Source organism: Echeneis naucrates, chromosome 3, assembly GCF_900963305.1.
Source record: "Echeneis naucrates chromosome 3, fEcheNa1.1, whole genome shotgun sequence".
Taxonomy (NCBI): domain Eukaryota; kingdom Metazoa; phylum Chordata; class Actinopteri; order Carangiformes; family Echeneidae; genus Echeneis; species Echeneis naucrates.
Window position 1 is genome coordinate 15,358,067 of NC_042513.1, and position 16,935 is coordinate 15,375,001.

Sequence of the window (16,935 nt, forward strand, 5' to 3'; positions counted from 1 at the left end):
AGTGTATATAAGTGTTACAGAAAACTGAACAACTGAACCCTGCAACAATATTGTGCAATGGACCTGATTTATAAATCATAATAAAATGATATGTAAGTGTAAAGCGTTGATGAGATTGCTTCACTGTTCTGAAGCAAGAGTTTGTCTTGAGATCTGCGTTAAATTAAATATTAGCAGGAGTCTCAATTTAAACACAAATTTTCTTAAATGCTTTGTCATTTTTATGTGAATGACTTTACATGACAAAAACCTGTGGAACACAAAGAATTTATATAACGGATAGACAAAATGACATCCACAACAGCAGTAGTTAGGGAGACATACAGCTACATCTGATGTTTGGGGGTTGATAAAGAGGTAAAGGTGGATGTTAATGATGTAATATAAAAATATTTGTAGGTAGAACGCAAAAGAGCACAACACAAGTAAAAATAATCTTGCAACATTATGCCCCTACTCCTTTTCCAACATACCCATGTCATAGACGTTCTTGGCTGGTGCTGTGGTGGGGGTGGTGGTGGTGTTGATGGCAGCAGAGCAGCGGTGTGTCACGTGTTCATGGTGAGCTGGCGACTTCATCTCCACGTAGCTGCTCTCCGAGTGTTTACACAGGCCTGGCGGATCGTTGATGGTGGCGTATGGATTTTCACTATTCAGAGAGCAGGTGCTGGACAGCGACCCCTTCATGTAGTCTACAGAAAGACACAAGGAGAGTTTAACACCACATGATGAAATACGGTTAGGGAAAACACATTCAAGGGCCCCACAGGGGCCCCTGGACCCCATGTTTAATACCCCACACACATTACATTTTCATCAGACTGAGTCAGACTGAGCTGCTGAAATATTTAAAATTTTCAATATTTCCTCCAAATACTTGAACGAAAGAAGGTTTTTGGATATTATACTGATTATCATAGTGACTAGCTGTGTTTCTGATCAGAGGGCTTGTTGAACAATTGAGTTTAGTCATATGAGGAAAAATCCAGCTGTAGTGACTCTGTAAAGAAACAAACAATGTTCTAATATTTTATCTACAAGTTTATCTCAACAAATTGTGAAAAAAAAATCCAATATTTCATTAAAAAAGTGAAACTTTCACCCAGAATGATCTTCAGCTATGACCTTCTGTTTACTGTCTTTGTGGAGGATGTTGATGATCATCCTTTGGACAACTGTTCAGTTACCAGTCTTCCTTATGGTATCCTGTATTTATACTGCATAAATTTAATCCAACTGGATTTTTTATTTTAGTGAGTTGTAAACTGTAATCATCAAAATAATAATAATAAAAGGCTTGAAATATTCCACACTGTGCTATTAATCTAAAATACCCAAAAGTTTCACTTTTCACAACTTCAATTGTGAAATGAACTTCTCCAACAATATTACAACTTCATGCAATGCACCTATACATTTAGCTTTAAAAAAAAAAAAAAAAAAAAAAAAAAAGCTATGTTGTTTCCTAACACAGCTGCTCACGTTTCTGAAATATAAATATATATACGAAATACAGCATTTGTGGGGGATCATTTACAGTCGTGGATTGATCTACATTTGGTTTTGGCATGAGCAGCTGAGACAGCAGGGCAGCAGCACTGATTTGAATAAACCACATAGTGATGAATTAGAATTAGAGTTAGAATTAGAAGAAGGAATGTTGAAGGAATGTTTTACCCAGACTAACAGTGACTCTCTGGTGTTTCTTTAGATTTATATTTTCATTATAAACAGCAGTTGAAAAAATGAAAAATCCAGAATACAATGAGATTTATCGTTTAAGAAACATTAGAAGAACAGAGGTTAGTCAACATTCAAAGGCAGTTCAGGTAAGAACAAACAAACAAAAAAAAAAAAACTGAGTAGCTGCAGCTGGAGGAGAAACACAATCAGTGAGAGGAAAACACACAGCAGTCAGTTATTGTACGGGAGGGTCCCTTCGGGGGGGGGGGGGGGGGGGGGGGGGGCTAACGAGTGGTGATGGGTCAGAGAGGGGAGGAGACGGGGTCATCCTGCAGAGACACAAACACACCTGTCAGCTGAGGCAGGTACATATCGACAACATCAAATCAGTATCACATTCCAGGTAACAGGGCAGCACAGCATTCAGGTGCACAACGTGGATCAAGTTCATGCTGAAACTTTGTTTGTTTATGACAAAGTTTCTTTGTCTTTTTTGCCCTGATGATGGTTTTGTATCATATAAAATACTAACATGGCTTTAAACTGTGAAAAGGTGCTTCAGTCAAATAAAAGTAATCTTATCTGTTGTGTGTAAAGCTCAAATTCACGAGATCTGAAAACATTTTAAATCTAGACTCATGTTGCCCACCATGACATCCCCCATTGGTTTGTGAGCTGCTGACACGAGGCTTCCAGTTTCAAATTTTTCTGCCAGCCATCTTGTTTTTTGAATCCCGAAGAAAGAGAAAGGTGGATTGAGAGCTGGGCCTGCCTTGCAATGTACTCAATGTACTTCACTTTACAGACCCAGAGTCCAGAGTCCCTTAGATTTGTCAGATCCTGGCTCCAAGATTTACTGAATTGGGCCAAAATGCCTTCTGTGTTCTATAGCATGTACCTGTGTCAGTTCTGCTGGTGGTGCACAGCCAGTCAGGCTAATAAGATGATGCGTCTTTTGCATCTGGTTTAACTACACATGGTGTCGCTCTGTCACACATCCCACGAGACAGGTGACAGAGCCAGGGGTCAAAATGCAAGCGAGAGGCTGCAGTCATTGGCTGAGGGAACCATCTTGAGCAAGAGGATTGACTGGGGAGTCAGAAGTGATGAGGTCACACAGGCCACCCCACACTGTACCTCTGTAGCACGGCTCCAGGTGATAGCTATAGCGCCGGTCGATGCAGTAAACACCTGCAAAGGCAGAGGGAGCAGTTCCATTACTGTGCATCGGTAACAACCACACAAATACTGTTACAGGAAGCAGAGATATTTTAAAAGTGCTCCCTCTTGAATTATTGAGATTAACACTTTGACTCAAATCAGACACAGTGACCTCCTTTGAATCTTCTTTTATCTCCTTATCTTTTTATACTGTCTGATGCATGCTTTAATAATATTGTTTTATACTTGATTATTGTTGTGCATATTAATCACCTTGCTTCATTCACTGACAGGTAAGGGGTAAGCTTTTTATTTATGCTGCTTATTTATTTATTTATTTATGCTGAGTATTTTAATATACTCAGGTAACTTTTCATTCATTAATTTTTACCTTTCCTTTGATCTTACTTACCTTGATCATACTGACTTACTGGCCTAGTTCATTTATTCATTCATTAATTTTCTACTACTTATCCGTTTCTGGGTCATGGGGGGTACCAGCACCAATCCCAGGTCACACTGGGCGAGGGCTGGGTACACCCTGGACAGGTTGCCAGTCCATCACAGCGCTAACAAACAGACAAACAGCCCCTCACACACACACACTCAGACCTACGGACAATTTAGAATCACCAATTAACCTAAACATGCATGTCGTTGGACGGTGGGAGGAAACCGAAGTACCTGGAGGAAACCCTCACACGATGTGAGAACATGCAAACGCCACACGAAAAGGCCCCACGCCTGGGAATCAAACCCTCAAACTTATTGTTGTGCAGCGCTAACCATTATGTCACTGTGCTGCCCACAGGTCTAGTTATTATTAGAGTTTCATCGCTTCTCATTTTCTCACAAATGACGCTGTCTAACATGAAAACGTGAGAACTTTCGGTTCTTCCACATAAAAGATTTGCTGGAAGATGTCCAGTTGGGATTTAGAGAAAGGTGAATTGGCTGGACAGTCATTGGACTGTTTGCAAGGAGTAGAGGGCTTCCTCTCAAGTCTGGCTGCAGACCACATCTATGGTTTGTCCACATGTGAGCTGCATCGAACCACAAACAAAGACAGAACTGCTCCATGTGACCTAAAATGCTAGCTCTTAAACAGAATAAACTCAGTGGAGCTAAAGAACAGTTCAGTCTAATTTTAGGCCATCTTCTATTCAGACGTACAATGAACTATTAACAAAATCCTTAACAATCCTTAACAAGCTAAACCCTAAACCCTAAAACACAAAAAGACAAGTCAAGAGGTGTAGAGACTCCAACTGACCCAGCTGACTGAGGTTGCTGTAGGCGCCCCACTCTGGAGCGCTGTTCCTGTGCCGCTTCTTTGTCGTCATCTGGAAAACAGAGCACATACACACAAAGACTTTATCCAAATGGACCATCTCATATATTTTCAGGGAGTTCAATAATGGGAGGAGGCTTAAGTCACTGGAACATATCAGCTATAGCTAATTAAGCTAATGGTGAAAACACGAAAATGGCTGTTCTCATAAATATGGCTGCTTCTTCATGTAATTGAAGTAATTAATCTTGGATGATTTGCTGATTGTCGTTAACGCGCCTTTACCCACGACTAACATCAGTGCAGCTTAATCTATTCTATAGATTTCTTGCATGTTATTGATTTTTAAACCACTTTAAACTCTTTGAAGTATCTCTGTTCTGAGGCTCAAATTCAATCAGCAAACTTCAGCTGGCATCATATATTTTTGTCAGCATCCTGATGGGCAAACATGCAGTACTTTGTGTAAGTGGCTTAAACCCACCTTGGCAGAGCCCCTGTTGTCTGGCTTGGCGTAGTGTGCGGCGTAGGTGCAGGGCCCCAGGGTGCGATAGCTCGGGTTGGAGAAGCAGCGGCCTAGAGAGCTGTTACTGGGAGAAGAATCTGCAGAGGAAAGCAGGCCTGTGCACTGCAGCCCTGCTGTTGCCACGTGGCATCAGCACAGATACAACGGTATATATTTACACATCCCTGTAATATGTGTGCTCGAGAAGGAACACCAGCTGAAACCAGGTAATAAATGTTCATGCTCCCACACAGCGTAGATCAGGGTGCATTGATTAATTGCGTGGGTAAATTATCCAACAAATGTTTTCTCTCGGCTTCATATCGATCTGAGGTTTTAAAGCCTTAAAAGAGGTGGTGGACATTTTTTTACGATTTTCAGACTAAACTATCAATGCATCAAACAATCCTGACAATAATCATCAGGGCAGCCCAGACACCGGTCGTCTAAGCTGCCTGGATGTACAGACACTCACAGGTGAGGATACTTACCTGAGAGTGAGTAGTCAGTGGAGTTGATATGCAGGGCGGGGGTGTAGCTGACGTTGGGCACATGGTGGCCCTTCTCTCTCTGCCGATAACGGAACCAGACCACAAGGCCAAGCATGGCCATGATGAGAAGCAGCAGGAAGATAATGCCCAGCACGGCGCCGGGCGACTGCCGCTCTGACGTGAGCGCCGGGCTGATCTTGGTGTAGGGGTTGAGTTCCTCCATCATCAGAGCAGCTGAGAGTCAATGGATTAACAGACATGTTAGAGTCACACTTGTAGCTATATCACTCATTGTTTCTACAAGAAAACCTGCAAACAAAAGTCCTCCACAATCTATATTGGCCCTTTAGTATGTAAGTAAATATGACTTGCACACAATGAATTCATACTAACTTGTTTGTATGTTTTTTTTCCCTTTGTGTTCTCTGTGTTCTTTCTTTTTTTTAACCTGTGAAGCACTTTGTGCTGTTGACTTGGATGAAAAGTGCAATACAAAAAAAAGTTTGTTTGAGTGCCCCTTCCTCTTGCTCTGGGAACATTTTATTTAGATTTTTGTGATTGGGTGAGGGTCACTGAAATTTTATGTTGCTTAAGGACAAGGCAAATGTAGAGTCAACGTTCCTGTATGGTCACACATATCCAGCAGTTACTGAGCAGCATTATCACAATGACTCTCCAACCTTTCCTGCACATCTTTTTTATATCTTGCTTTCTATATTCACCCGCTGTGTCACTTCAACTCTGATGGTCATTAGATTGAACTCAGGTTTAAGGCTCTTTAGCATTCAATATTTTCAGACATCCTGTGGTCAATTAGTTAAAACAATGGCTGCATGAAAGAAATCTATATTGTGATTATGTTGTCAGATATTACAATTTCAGTTAGAATGATCATTTTCTGTTTCATTGTCTTGTACCAAAAACCAACAAAAACTTTAATTGATGACTAGGATTTGAAGACTGGGGCATAACTGCAGCACCACAACACTTTTAACTTCTAACCGCTGGAATGGAGAATAATGTGACGACACGTTTTACTCTTAACAAATAAAAGCCAAATATACCTATAATTGGTATATTGCAATTTCTATTTCTGATCAATTGTAGAGCCTTAGTAAAAACCCATCTATTGTGAAAGGTGATAGAGGATCTTTCACTCAAAGTGAAAGTTAGAAAAGACAAAAAACTTCATATAAAATAAAAAGCAAATACCATTTCAGTCCATCAAACCCTCAGAGAAATATGTGTACTTTTGTCCTATAGAAAAACTTTCACCTACTAAAGTAGATGTTTGTGCTTCAGTATCCTTTTAAATTTCTGTGGTGTAGCAGCATTTCCCTCTGCCATCCTCCTCTCTGTGGTTCCTCTGAACCCCCATCTGAGGCAGCAGCCTTGTGGAATCCAGTCCAGCCCAGTGTGCTCCCTTTAGCTCTCACCTTTGTCACAGCGGATGCCTTTGAAGCCGATGCTGCAGTAGCAAGTTCCTGTCACGTAGTCACACGTGGCGTTGTTCATGCACTCACATAGCTGCTGGCAGCCATAGCCGAATGTCCCTGCAGGACACTCTGCACACAGAACAAGCAATGCAGCTTTAACTTGGACAGCTGGAAACACTAATACCAAAGGTGGAAAGTCAGACATCTGATGATCCTTTTCATTTCTGGGTTTAATATCAGTTTATGCATGTTATGTGAAACTGCAAAACGGTTAGGGTTCCCTGTAGCCTGCAACAATATAAATAACTGTGTGTAACTGCATGTATGTTTGTTATTTTGTTTAGCAAAAGCCTAATCTTCAGGTTAAAGCACTTTCATGTGCTTTTGTCTTCTTTTATTATTGTTTGTGTTTATTCTTGTTTTCTGTCTTTCTGTGTCTACAGTGTTTCCTGTCTGTTGCCTATTAAACACTTGAACTGCAATGAATGAATTACAATTCAATGGAATTAGATTTGGCTGGACATCATTTCTTTTTTTTTTGTGTTGTATATGATGAATAGAATAAATTATCAGGAGAATATCAGCAGAATTCAGAAGTAGTTTATAGATAAAAAAATAAAAAGAAAAGTCCGTTGTTGTCTAGTCTTGCAAGTTATTACCCGATATCAAAATAAGCAAGTAAAACTAAATTAATCAAACGATTTACTGAGCTTAATTCACTTTCTCTTTTATATTTGTCAAAGTACTTTACAAGTGCAACAGAGGAAACAGTTGGGACGCTCTTTTGTTTACCTGTGTGACATCTTGTGATCATATTTGCTTAAGTGCTACAATAGAAAGCTGACTGAAGCTGTACACTGATACTCACTAAGTTCACAGCTCTGCCCTATGAAGCCCGTCCTGCACGAACACTGTCCTGTGATGTGGTCACAGTCCGCCCCGTTCTGACAGCGACATACCTCGGCGCACTGGGGGCCGTAGAAGCCTGCAGGACATCCTGAAGAGGAAGACAGGACAAGTGTATAAACTCACGCCGCCTGCATTGTGCTCTCAGTTGTCCTTTCTCCACACTCAGCGTCTCAGGGACGATCCACCAATATTCAGCTGATTTTGGAAGAATCTCTTTCAGGATTGGCTGATCTGTTCTGTAACGGTAGGAACAACATGGATAATCTCTGCAGATGAAGTGATTGAAAAGCATCACTTCAAGAACAGTCTGGACTGAGATGGTGCTGGTCAGGGATGGTCAGCCACTGTGTTCCTCCACGGTCATGGAGAAACATCGTGGCTGTGAAGCATTGAGCTGAATGATTTCAAGTAGATGGTGCAGACCCATTTTGAACTGGATGTGGGCAGCTATCTGTAGACAGTGTAGTTGAATTAGTAGTGAGATGACATGGGCTTGAAGACCAGAGGGGATGAACAAATCATTGCGCACACATACAAAATGCTGGGTGGTGGGCAGAGGAAGGTAAGGTATTTCCCTGATGCTGTATGAAGTGAAGCAGCATGAACAGAACGTGAACATGAGAGTGATACCACATGGTTATAAGAAAGATAATTGTGAACATGCAACTACGTCCTCTTTCTTTCTAAAACATGATATTAAAGGAAACACTTTTGCTTTCTGAGATGAAAATTTTGCTGTGATGACAAAGGAAAGGGAACGAAGGGAGGATTGGAAGAGTGAACATTTCCAGAGATGTAGCTATAGTGTCAGCCACAAGGTGGGGCTGTAGGTATGAAGTAGGAGCAGGAGCAAAAAGTGAGACTGGATCACTGTTTCCCCTGTTAGAGCTGTGTGTGTGCCAGTGTGAGTGTGAGGCCTACGCTGAGTACAGTAGAGTCCTGTCCATCCCGAGCTGCAGTTACACTCTCCGTCTGTGGCGCTGCACTGGGCTCCATTGTGACAGTTACAAGTGTGGATGCAGTCTGGACCCCATGACCCCTGAAGACAAGCTGCAAATGACACACACACACACACACAGTTAAAGAAAGATGAATAAACACATCTATGTGTACAAAGTCTCAAACGGGCCAACAGAGTCTGCAGCTTCATTAGCGCCAAAGCTGATTGAGTGATTGCAGAAGCTCTGTTCAGTGGAAGGCAGATAATTAATGTCAAAGCCAATGGAGTATCTGCCTTTAGACGTTTTTTGTCCCCTGTTGTTTCTGAGTGCTCGATACATGCTGAAGGGAGAGCAGAGAAAGTGTGTGTGTGTATGGGAGTGGAAGACGGATTATTTGGCGGTTCTCACGTTTGGAGCAGTTCTTGCCAATCCAGCCGGGGTAGCACTGACAGGAGCCGTCAGTGGGGTTACACGTGCCGTTGTTGGTGCATTGACACGTCTCAGCACAGGCCTTGCCGTACTTCCCACTGGCACACACTGCAAAAAGCACACACGTGCAATCAGTCACTTAGTCAACATGACTTCATTATAAAAACATCAAAATAAAATCAGCTTCAAGCAAAATCTCTTTGCACAATGAATGTCCATCTGTAAAATGAGAACTGAACAACATGGTGAAAATCCAACATTTCCATTAATGAATGTCATATAATGTCACAATTCAAACATATAAAAGCCTTTGTTTTTATTCCTGGCGTATTGTTTTTGATACAAGACAAAATCATATTAATTTCTATTTACACAATCACTGTGTCATTTACATGCTGTCTGACATGTCAGTAACTATTAAGGTTTTTCAACGGAATGTCACAGAGGGAGAAAACTAAAGGCTTTTAATTTGGCGTTGATATCCATAAGAAGATTCATTTTTGGTTTTAAGAACCATTAACCACCCCAGTGCAGTTTACATCAATAAACAAGACTTTTGACCAAATTTGGCTTTATTTCATTAATGTAGGTGCAAATCTAACATCTGGGAATATATTTGGGTCAGCGTTCAGAGGGTTAACTCTGAAAAAAAAAAAAAAGTCTGCAAGACAGATTCCTAAAAATGCAAATCCATCTGGGTGAACTATGTTTTGAACACCTGAGTATGTTGTATCCAACTTTTACATTTACAATATCTGTTAACTGAGAAAATCACACAGAACTGATGGCTCCAATACCTACAAATTTAATTTGAACTTATTTTAGTCGCTCACTGATCTTCTACCACTTCTAGGTCATGGGAGGTACTGGAGCCAATCCCAGCTCACTTCGGGTGTCACATTCATTAATTCATTCACCTTCAGCCGCTTATCTATTTCTGGGTTGTGGGGGGTGCTGGAGCCCCCCCGCATTGGACAAGCTCACAGACAAGCCCCGCCCTTCTCCAGCTCACATTGGACAAGGGCGGGGTCACCCTGGACAGGTCGCCAGTCCATCACAGGGCCAACACACAGAGACAGACAGAGACCAACAACCACTCACCTACAGACAATTTAGAGTCACCAGTTAATGTTTTTGGATGATGGGAGGAAACCAGAGTACCTGGAGGAAACACGGGAGGAAACAGGGAGAACTCACACACACAGCTCCACACAGAAAGGCCCCACGCCAGGAGCTGAACCCACAACCTTCTAACCACTACGCCATCGTAGTCATTTCAGTCAATGTTTTTCTCAGAGTGGGAAAGAGAAGACGGAAAAGTTCTAACTAAGATGTTTGAAAGTATAAAGCAGACGAACACATCTGGAATAAAACTCTGTAAGTCAAATAAGCATCTCTCACTGAAACTGAAGGATGATTTGTCGACCTTCTCTTGTCGACCGATTTTGTTGCATACAAAATCTGTGTTAGTCACCATAAGCTTCAATTATCTTTAATTTGATGAACAATTAGTAACAATTGAATTGCATTTTCTTCTGCTTTGAAATGAACTATGACTGCTAAGTGGCTTTAATTCAATAAGTTTTTCCTGAGAAAACAGGTAGTCAGCAATAAGACAAAAATTTCTTTGTCCCCTAAAAGAGCCAGAAGAAACTCTCTACAAATTTACTATGTTTTCCAGTTAATCACTTTAGGAAAATGCATATCTTGTTGCTTACGGATGTAATATTTCCTCTTTTCTCACATAATTTTCTTACACTGATAAACTAGAGAGGCATAGAAACTGTAAATTAATTTGCTCTGGGGTGTTTTCATTATTCCCAATTAACTAGATGACATACTGCCATTTCTTTATGTAATATTTCAACATTTTTGGTTTTATCTCATATCTCTGAGTTTATTAAGTTAAACAAGTAACTATAACAATCTCTATTTTTTCGATTGTGATTTTCTGGGCAGGATACGAAAAAGGGAAAGTAACACTGAAACATCATACTGCATTTTAAAGAGTAAAAGGTAGAAATATGATTAATACCTAATGTCAGAAAACTTTAAATGTTTAAGGAGTATTTTCCTTGTACATACAACAGTGCACAATAAGACAGTGTGCAGCTTGTAGTCTTCGTAATACACTGCAGTTGCATTACTTTTTCATGAATGTTTGTTATTTCTTCCTGATTATGCAGAAATTAGATCAAATAAATACATGATATATATTTGCATATTTACATAGATACAGTACACATGAAATATTCATTGTTTTCACATTACTCTTCCAGAGTATTTGAATTTTACCATGTTTCTCAACCTGAAAAATAAAACTTATTGTCTTTATTAACAAGGTAAGCCTGTTCGTAGCGCTAATAGCCATTAGCCTGTCCTACACATTGTTTCTCTAAAAGATGAAAAAACAAAAAAAAAAAGGGCAGTCTATCTTTACTGTGAATACAACTGCAATTAAAATCATTATGAATACCACAATGAAGTCCCGCCACTTACGTAACAGTTAGCAATGTGTGACTAGTGTCTGTAAAACTGAGTTCAAAGACTAATGGGTGTTTAACTCAAACCAGGAAAGTTTAGCAGAAATAATTAGCAGGAGAGAGACTGGACTGTGGCTCCCTGGTGATTTTCTTGGAACTTTGCACACTTTTTTAATTACATTACATGAGAGTTTACAGTGAGGAAAAAAGTCCTTTGGTTATCAACGAATGTTAAATAACTACAGGGCTGATTGTCAGGACACATGATTCCCGATTTTCAGAGGATAAATAGCATTGGTGCTATAATTCTATTTGGGAGCCCCAGCAAAGTGTATTAGCACTTTACGTTTGGCACAGTGATGGATCTCCAGTAACAGCCAGTTGGTGAGCCAATGAGAAGAGAGGATCCCTTATTAGATTTCAGGTAAACTTTGAGAAAAATCACACGTCATGGTTAGATGGTGGGCCTGGGTCATGTTAGCATGTTAGCTCTGTGCAAACATGACATGCTAACATAATAATAATAGATAGATAGATAGATATAACTTTATTCATCCCCAAGGGGAAATTCATAATAATAATAATAAGTTTTATTTGGAAAAGCTCTTTTACAAGTGCTCAAAGACGTTGTCCATAGAAAAAACATATAGAACATATTATAAAATTGACATCAACATGACAAAAGAGCAAATCGGTGAGCCGGTGAGCAGTTAAAACAGTGGCCCCAAAGTCATAAGTTAAAAACTTATTAAAAGGGTTTTGAAAATTGGGAGGTGTGCGCAGTCCCTTATGAATTTGGGGAGTGATTTCCATAGGGAGGGGGCAGCAGCGGAAAAGGCTCTGTACCCCCAGGTTCGGTGCTTGGTCTGTGCAGGTAGGGAGAGGAGATTTTCTTCCAATGAACGGAGGTCATGGGGGGTGTGTGGGGGTGGAGCATGTCAGCGAGGTAGAAGGGGGCATATTACAGGAAGAGTGGTATGCATGTTGATGGCTCAACATCAACATTGCACGGAATTGTCAATCTGCAGGCGTAAAACAACTAAGATGGAGGAAGTATGGCTTAGAGTTTGCAAACTGAGGATGGCAACCCCATAACAGGTCACATGATGACTCTAAGGGGTCATGAGATGATGAATAGTACAAGCTTTTCAGCTCCTCTCTTGTGTATAATGAGCTAATTTTACATAATGACATTGTTTTGTCTAAAAAGCTCACAGACTAAAGTACTGGATGCTGAAAGTGGCCACAGCTTGAACTGCAGGTCATACACAATCATTACTGAAGGCTGCAAACAATGAATTCATTTTTTGAGCAACAGAAAATCTGTGTGTAATCAGCGTATGAGCCATTAGGTCAGAGGAGCATGAAAAAGCCTCAAAGAGCCGTGTCAGTGAATTATGTTCACGCCATTCAAGTGTGCAGTGACATGGCCGTGAATTGGCTTGACGAACACTTCAATACCCAACTCCTGAGAGCCCCACCAAAGATTGAGGAATATATTACTATCATTAATATAAATGGAGAACCAGGCTCTGTGTCTTGTCTGGTCCAGAGTGCTGCAGCTCAGATCCTGGCTGGTTCCAGAGGGAGGGACCACATCATGTTACTGCCCCCAGCTGTCAATTCCACCATGACATCACCCATTGGTTTGTGAGATGCTGTTCTGTTTGTAATTTTTCAGTAGGCCAGCTTTTTTTTTTTTTTTTTTTTTAAACCAGAATAAACCAAACTCCTCCTAAGAGCAGTTATGCCACATGGTGTGCAGTCTAATCCCTCAACTATCAGGTTGCCTCAACTTCATCTCTTTTACAGGATCAATTTGACCTCTGGTGTAAACTGTACATTTAACCACAACATATTAAATATCTATGAAGACAAGGGCATAACTTTGAGTTGAACCTCGGGGGGGGTTGAGATTTCCACCTGGTCTGAGGATACTGAGGCCCCTGTTAGATACGCTGCCCCTTCATACTGTTTTGTGTTGATGTTTTTTTTGTTGTTTTTTAAAGTCTGGAAGCTTTGAATATGTGATCAACTGTAGTCAATACTAATACTAGTGCTATTTATGGATCCAGTTCTTTACAGTACTATTTTCAATACGTTTTGAGGAATAAAAGAAAACTTGATCAAATTAGGAACATAAACTTCATTTATTTAAGAGTTTTTTCATAAAACTTTAAACTTTTTATGTTTTTGACATTTTTTCCAACTAAAAAGTTGAAATAGAATAATCAATTAAAGAGAATGAAACAGCAGTGTTTTTTGTTTTTAACAGTCATTGCTGTTGTCGCCATGACTCACACACACACACACACACACACACACACACATAGTTGTAACCATAAAATTCAAAACACCATATTAGACATCTTTTACAGGTGTTCTACCTGGAGGTGCTGTGGCTACACACCCACAGTGACCCGTTATTACCGGACTGAACGAGAGATTAATGACGTTACCTTTAATCATCATTATAAATGATGATTCAGAGTCTGCTGCTTTCAGTTTGTCACAGTCCCTTCAGGGTGTGTTGTCACATCATGACTGATAATAGTTGTTTTGTTCCACACATATTATTATTTAATATATGGATGAAATAGACTTTCATTATTATATGTGAGGCTGTGACAGTTCATTGAAATTAAACTTAAAATAATTTTTTAATGATCGCTCCTTATAGAATAACAGAGACAACCAGCCCAATTATGTGCAACAAAACATAGTGTGAGACCACGACCCATACAAAAGGGATAGTGGTCAGGACACAAAGAAGTATTTAACAGTCCACATCTTTTGAGGACCCAAGAAGGACACAGTTTTTGGTGAGTTTTTCATTCAGAAGAAATTTAAAAATCTGACTCCCAACCCCTTGTTCCCGTTCATGGGGATTAAAGCAAGCAGATGTAAAAACAGCAATCGTGTTTTTATGTGTTGCTGAAGATGAATTTCATTTTGTGTTTCATTTCCCTGTAGCCTAAAGGGCCAACAAAAATATGATTTGGTCTGATTTGTTGTGATTGGTAAAATGTTGCATGTACTCCATCAAAGCATAGACTTCCTTTATGTAAGATTTGTGTTTAATTTCCACTTGGAAGAGGAATTAGATTTCTCCATTAAAGTGGCGGAAACCTATTTTGTCTCACTTAACAATTAACACACAATGAGTTGTCGTCTTCTGAGATGCAACAGACCCTTTAAGAGTTTACAAATCAATAACATCATTAGCTTGTTCAAAGGCGTATGCAACATACAGGGAGCAGGGAAGGAGCAGGATTGGCTCTGAAGGCGATTAAAAGTCCCAGTGCTGGACATCTGATTCATCGCAGCTCAGCCAGTTATCTATGGAGCCTGCTCAAAGATGCAGCGGCCGGCAGAATGGCTAATGTTGGATGAGGCATAACTTAGGCCATCTTCATGTTTAATGTTGATGAATATTTCAGAGCACACGCCTCCACTGTCTCTATTTAAAATTCCACTTAGCAATGAATCAACGCATGAAGGCCAAGAACCTTCATAAGAGAATTAACACCTGTTTAACCTGCAGACTGAATACTAATGCACAGGAGGAGCTGGCAAACTGATGATTCAGAAGCACATGAAGTGGTGGGAGCAGTGAAAAGGAGCATGGCCTGGGCCAAGGTTTAATTTTTTTTTTTTTTACCATTAACATTATTTCTAAGCAAACACAGACATTAAAGAGCTTCACTTTGCACGTAGCCATTCATTTCTCACTCGTGGATTATTAGAGGAAGGTTGTGTAAGGATGTTTTCATTAGAGAGGCTGATATGGTTCAACTTTACACCAGCTGTGATGTGTGATGGCTTGTACCCCTAAATAACCTGACTGGTGTTTAGAAAAACTGGCTCACAGAGGCTGCTTGGTGGAGTTGGCATTGGTGTAGCTCGGACAGCACTAAAAATCAAAAACCTCCATTGTACTCTTTAGTTGCACCATGAAATCCTCCTCTCTCATGCATCCTCTCACCAACACTACTGACTAACCATGACATATGCTTAGATGATCTATTTGGCTTCCTTTAAATAAATAGATAGAATGCATTCTTTGTTTCTACATCATCTGTGTGTATTTCCCTCCTAAGAGAACAACAAATTCATAACAAATCAAAAGCTCCTTTATTTCAGGTTTGATGAGTAACTGATCGTTGAAGTAGCATGTGGGATTTCCTTTAATGCATTGTTGCGTTATCTCATATTTGACATTTGTGATGTTAGAATGGGATTATACTTGTACCTCGTTGGCAGTTGTTGTGTAGACCTTGATCGGTCTTTGTTGTAAGTGTTTTGGACAGGTAGGGTTAATACAAAATGTGAAATGTGTAAGAATTGTTGCCTTAGCTTGTGGTCTGTTCATCGTGGAAATTAGTTTCCTGACGGGCACAGTGCTGCAATCCCTTTGGATTCTGTCAACTTTTTTGTTTTGTTTTTCAGGGCAGTTCTTGTACAGCCTTTGATTTCATCACTAGGTGATAACACTGATCTTGGTGCATATTGTATGTGAGATGGGTAAAAAATTTCTTGGTTAAAATCTCTGTCAGGATGAAATGAATCAACTTGGAGGCGTGTCAGAGGGAGAAATGAGACTGTATATAAAAGCGGATATAAAGTGAAAAGTGAAGCTCATGCTGAAACCACTTCAACCTTCATTCTAGTCAGATTACATTGAAGTCTATGTGAAAATGACACTAATTCTCACTTGACTTATTAGCCCAGTCAATATTTTCCTAATGCATTTCTGGACTCAGCCTGTAGTTTCAAGTCTTTTCGAATACAGCACAAAATAATTTTTGACATGATTGTCCCTTTTAAATGAAAATAGACCATAAAGCAGGAGTTTTATCTGGCTGTGGCTACTGGATGATTGACACACTGACACACGATAAGGATACAGAGCAGTTCAGATCCAGCCCTCACTCCACCTCAGCTCCACCTTCTCCCCTAATTTTTTTTTCTGACTTGAAAAAACAAAACAAAACAAAACAAGTTGGTGACTGATAAAATATAAGCTGGAGGCTTAAAACAGGATCTGAACTGAGGTCAGTTTGGGATCATTTTAAATTAGTTTGAAAGATTTGCTGTCAGATATGAAACCCTGACCCAAACAGCCGGAGTGGAAAGTAGCCTGTATACTTGAGGAGTACAGGTAGCCTTTCTCTTGGACAATATGAAAAGTTTTTGGAGAGCTGGAGCTGGAGAGCGAGAAGTTCAGACCTTGGCTCCTCTCACCTCCACACAGTTCACTGATCACAGTGTGAAGCAGGTCTGAATGTCAGTGTGTCTGTTTCAGAGAGTTAAAGAAATGACCAGTCACACACTCCACTAATCAAACTCTGGAGAGGAAGCCGAAACCCTCTGACATGCTCCACTGAAGGCGTAAAAAACCTCAGCCCTTAGACTTTAGAAATTCAGCATAACCAAAAAAGCTCTGGCTATAACACTGGCACAGATGTTTCAAATCAGTCATTTTAGTGGTGGGTTTGTAAACGTTGCTTGAGCAGCTGTCACGTTGTTTGGCTTTTGTCCTGAATTTCTGACTCTGTGATATTTTGGATGCAGGCATGTGTTGCCTTGGCATTCAGACTGCTGAT

The 16,935-nt window shown here is 40.2% G+C and overlaps 1 protein-coding gene across 1 annotated transcript in view; it reads right to left on the reverse strand.

The window, feature by feature from the left end:
* Positions 1-16,935, reverse strand: part of LOC115041206 (multiple epidermal growth factor-like domains protein 11) — a 99,301-nt gene that overhangs the window by 517 nt on the left and 81,849 nt on the right. Inside the window, exons 16-24 of the mRNA XM_029498534.1 lie at positions 8,826-8,954; positions 8,398-8,526; positions 7,436-7,564; positions 6,568-6,696; positions 5,132-5,365; positions 4,620-4,738; positions 4,114-4,187; positions 2,396-2,445; positions 474-692 (exon numbers count right to left, since the gene is read on the reverse strand). Coding sequence (XP_029354394.1) covers positions 474-692; positions 2,396-2,445; positions 4,114-4,187; positions 4,620-4,738; positions 5,132-5,365; positions 6,568-6,696; positions 7,436-7,564; positions 8,398-8,526; positions 8,826-8,954 — 1,212 coding nt within the window. The remainder of the gene's footprint in view (positions 1-473; positions 693-2,395; positions 2,446-4,113; positions 4,188-4,619; positions 4,739-5,131; positions 5,366-6,567; positions 6,697-7,435; positions 7,565-8,397; positions 8,527-8,825; positions 8,955-16,935) is intronic.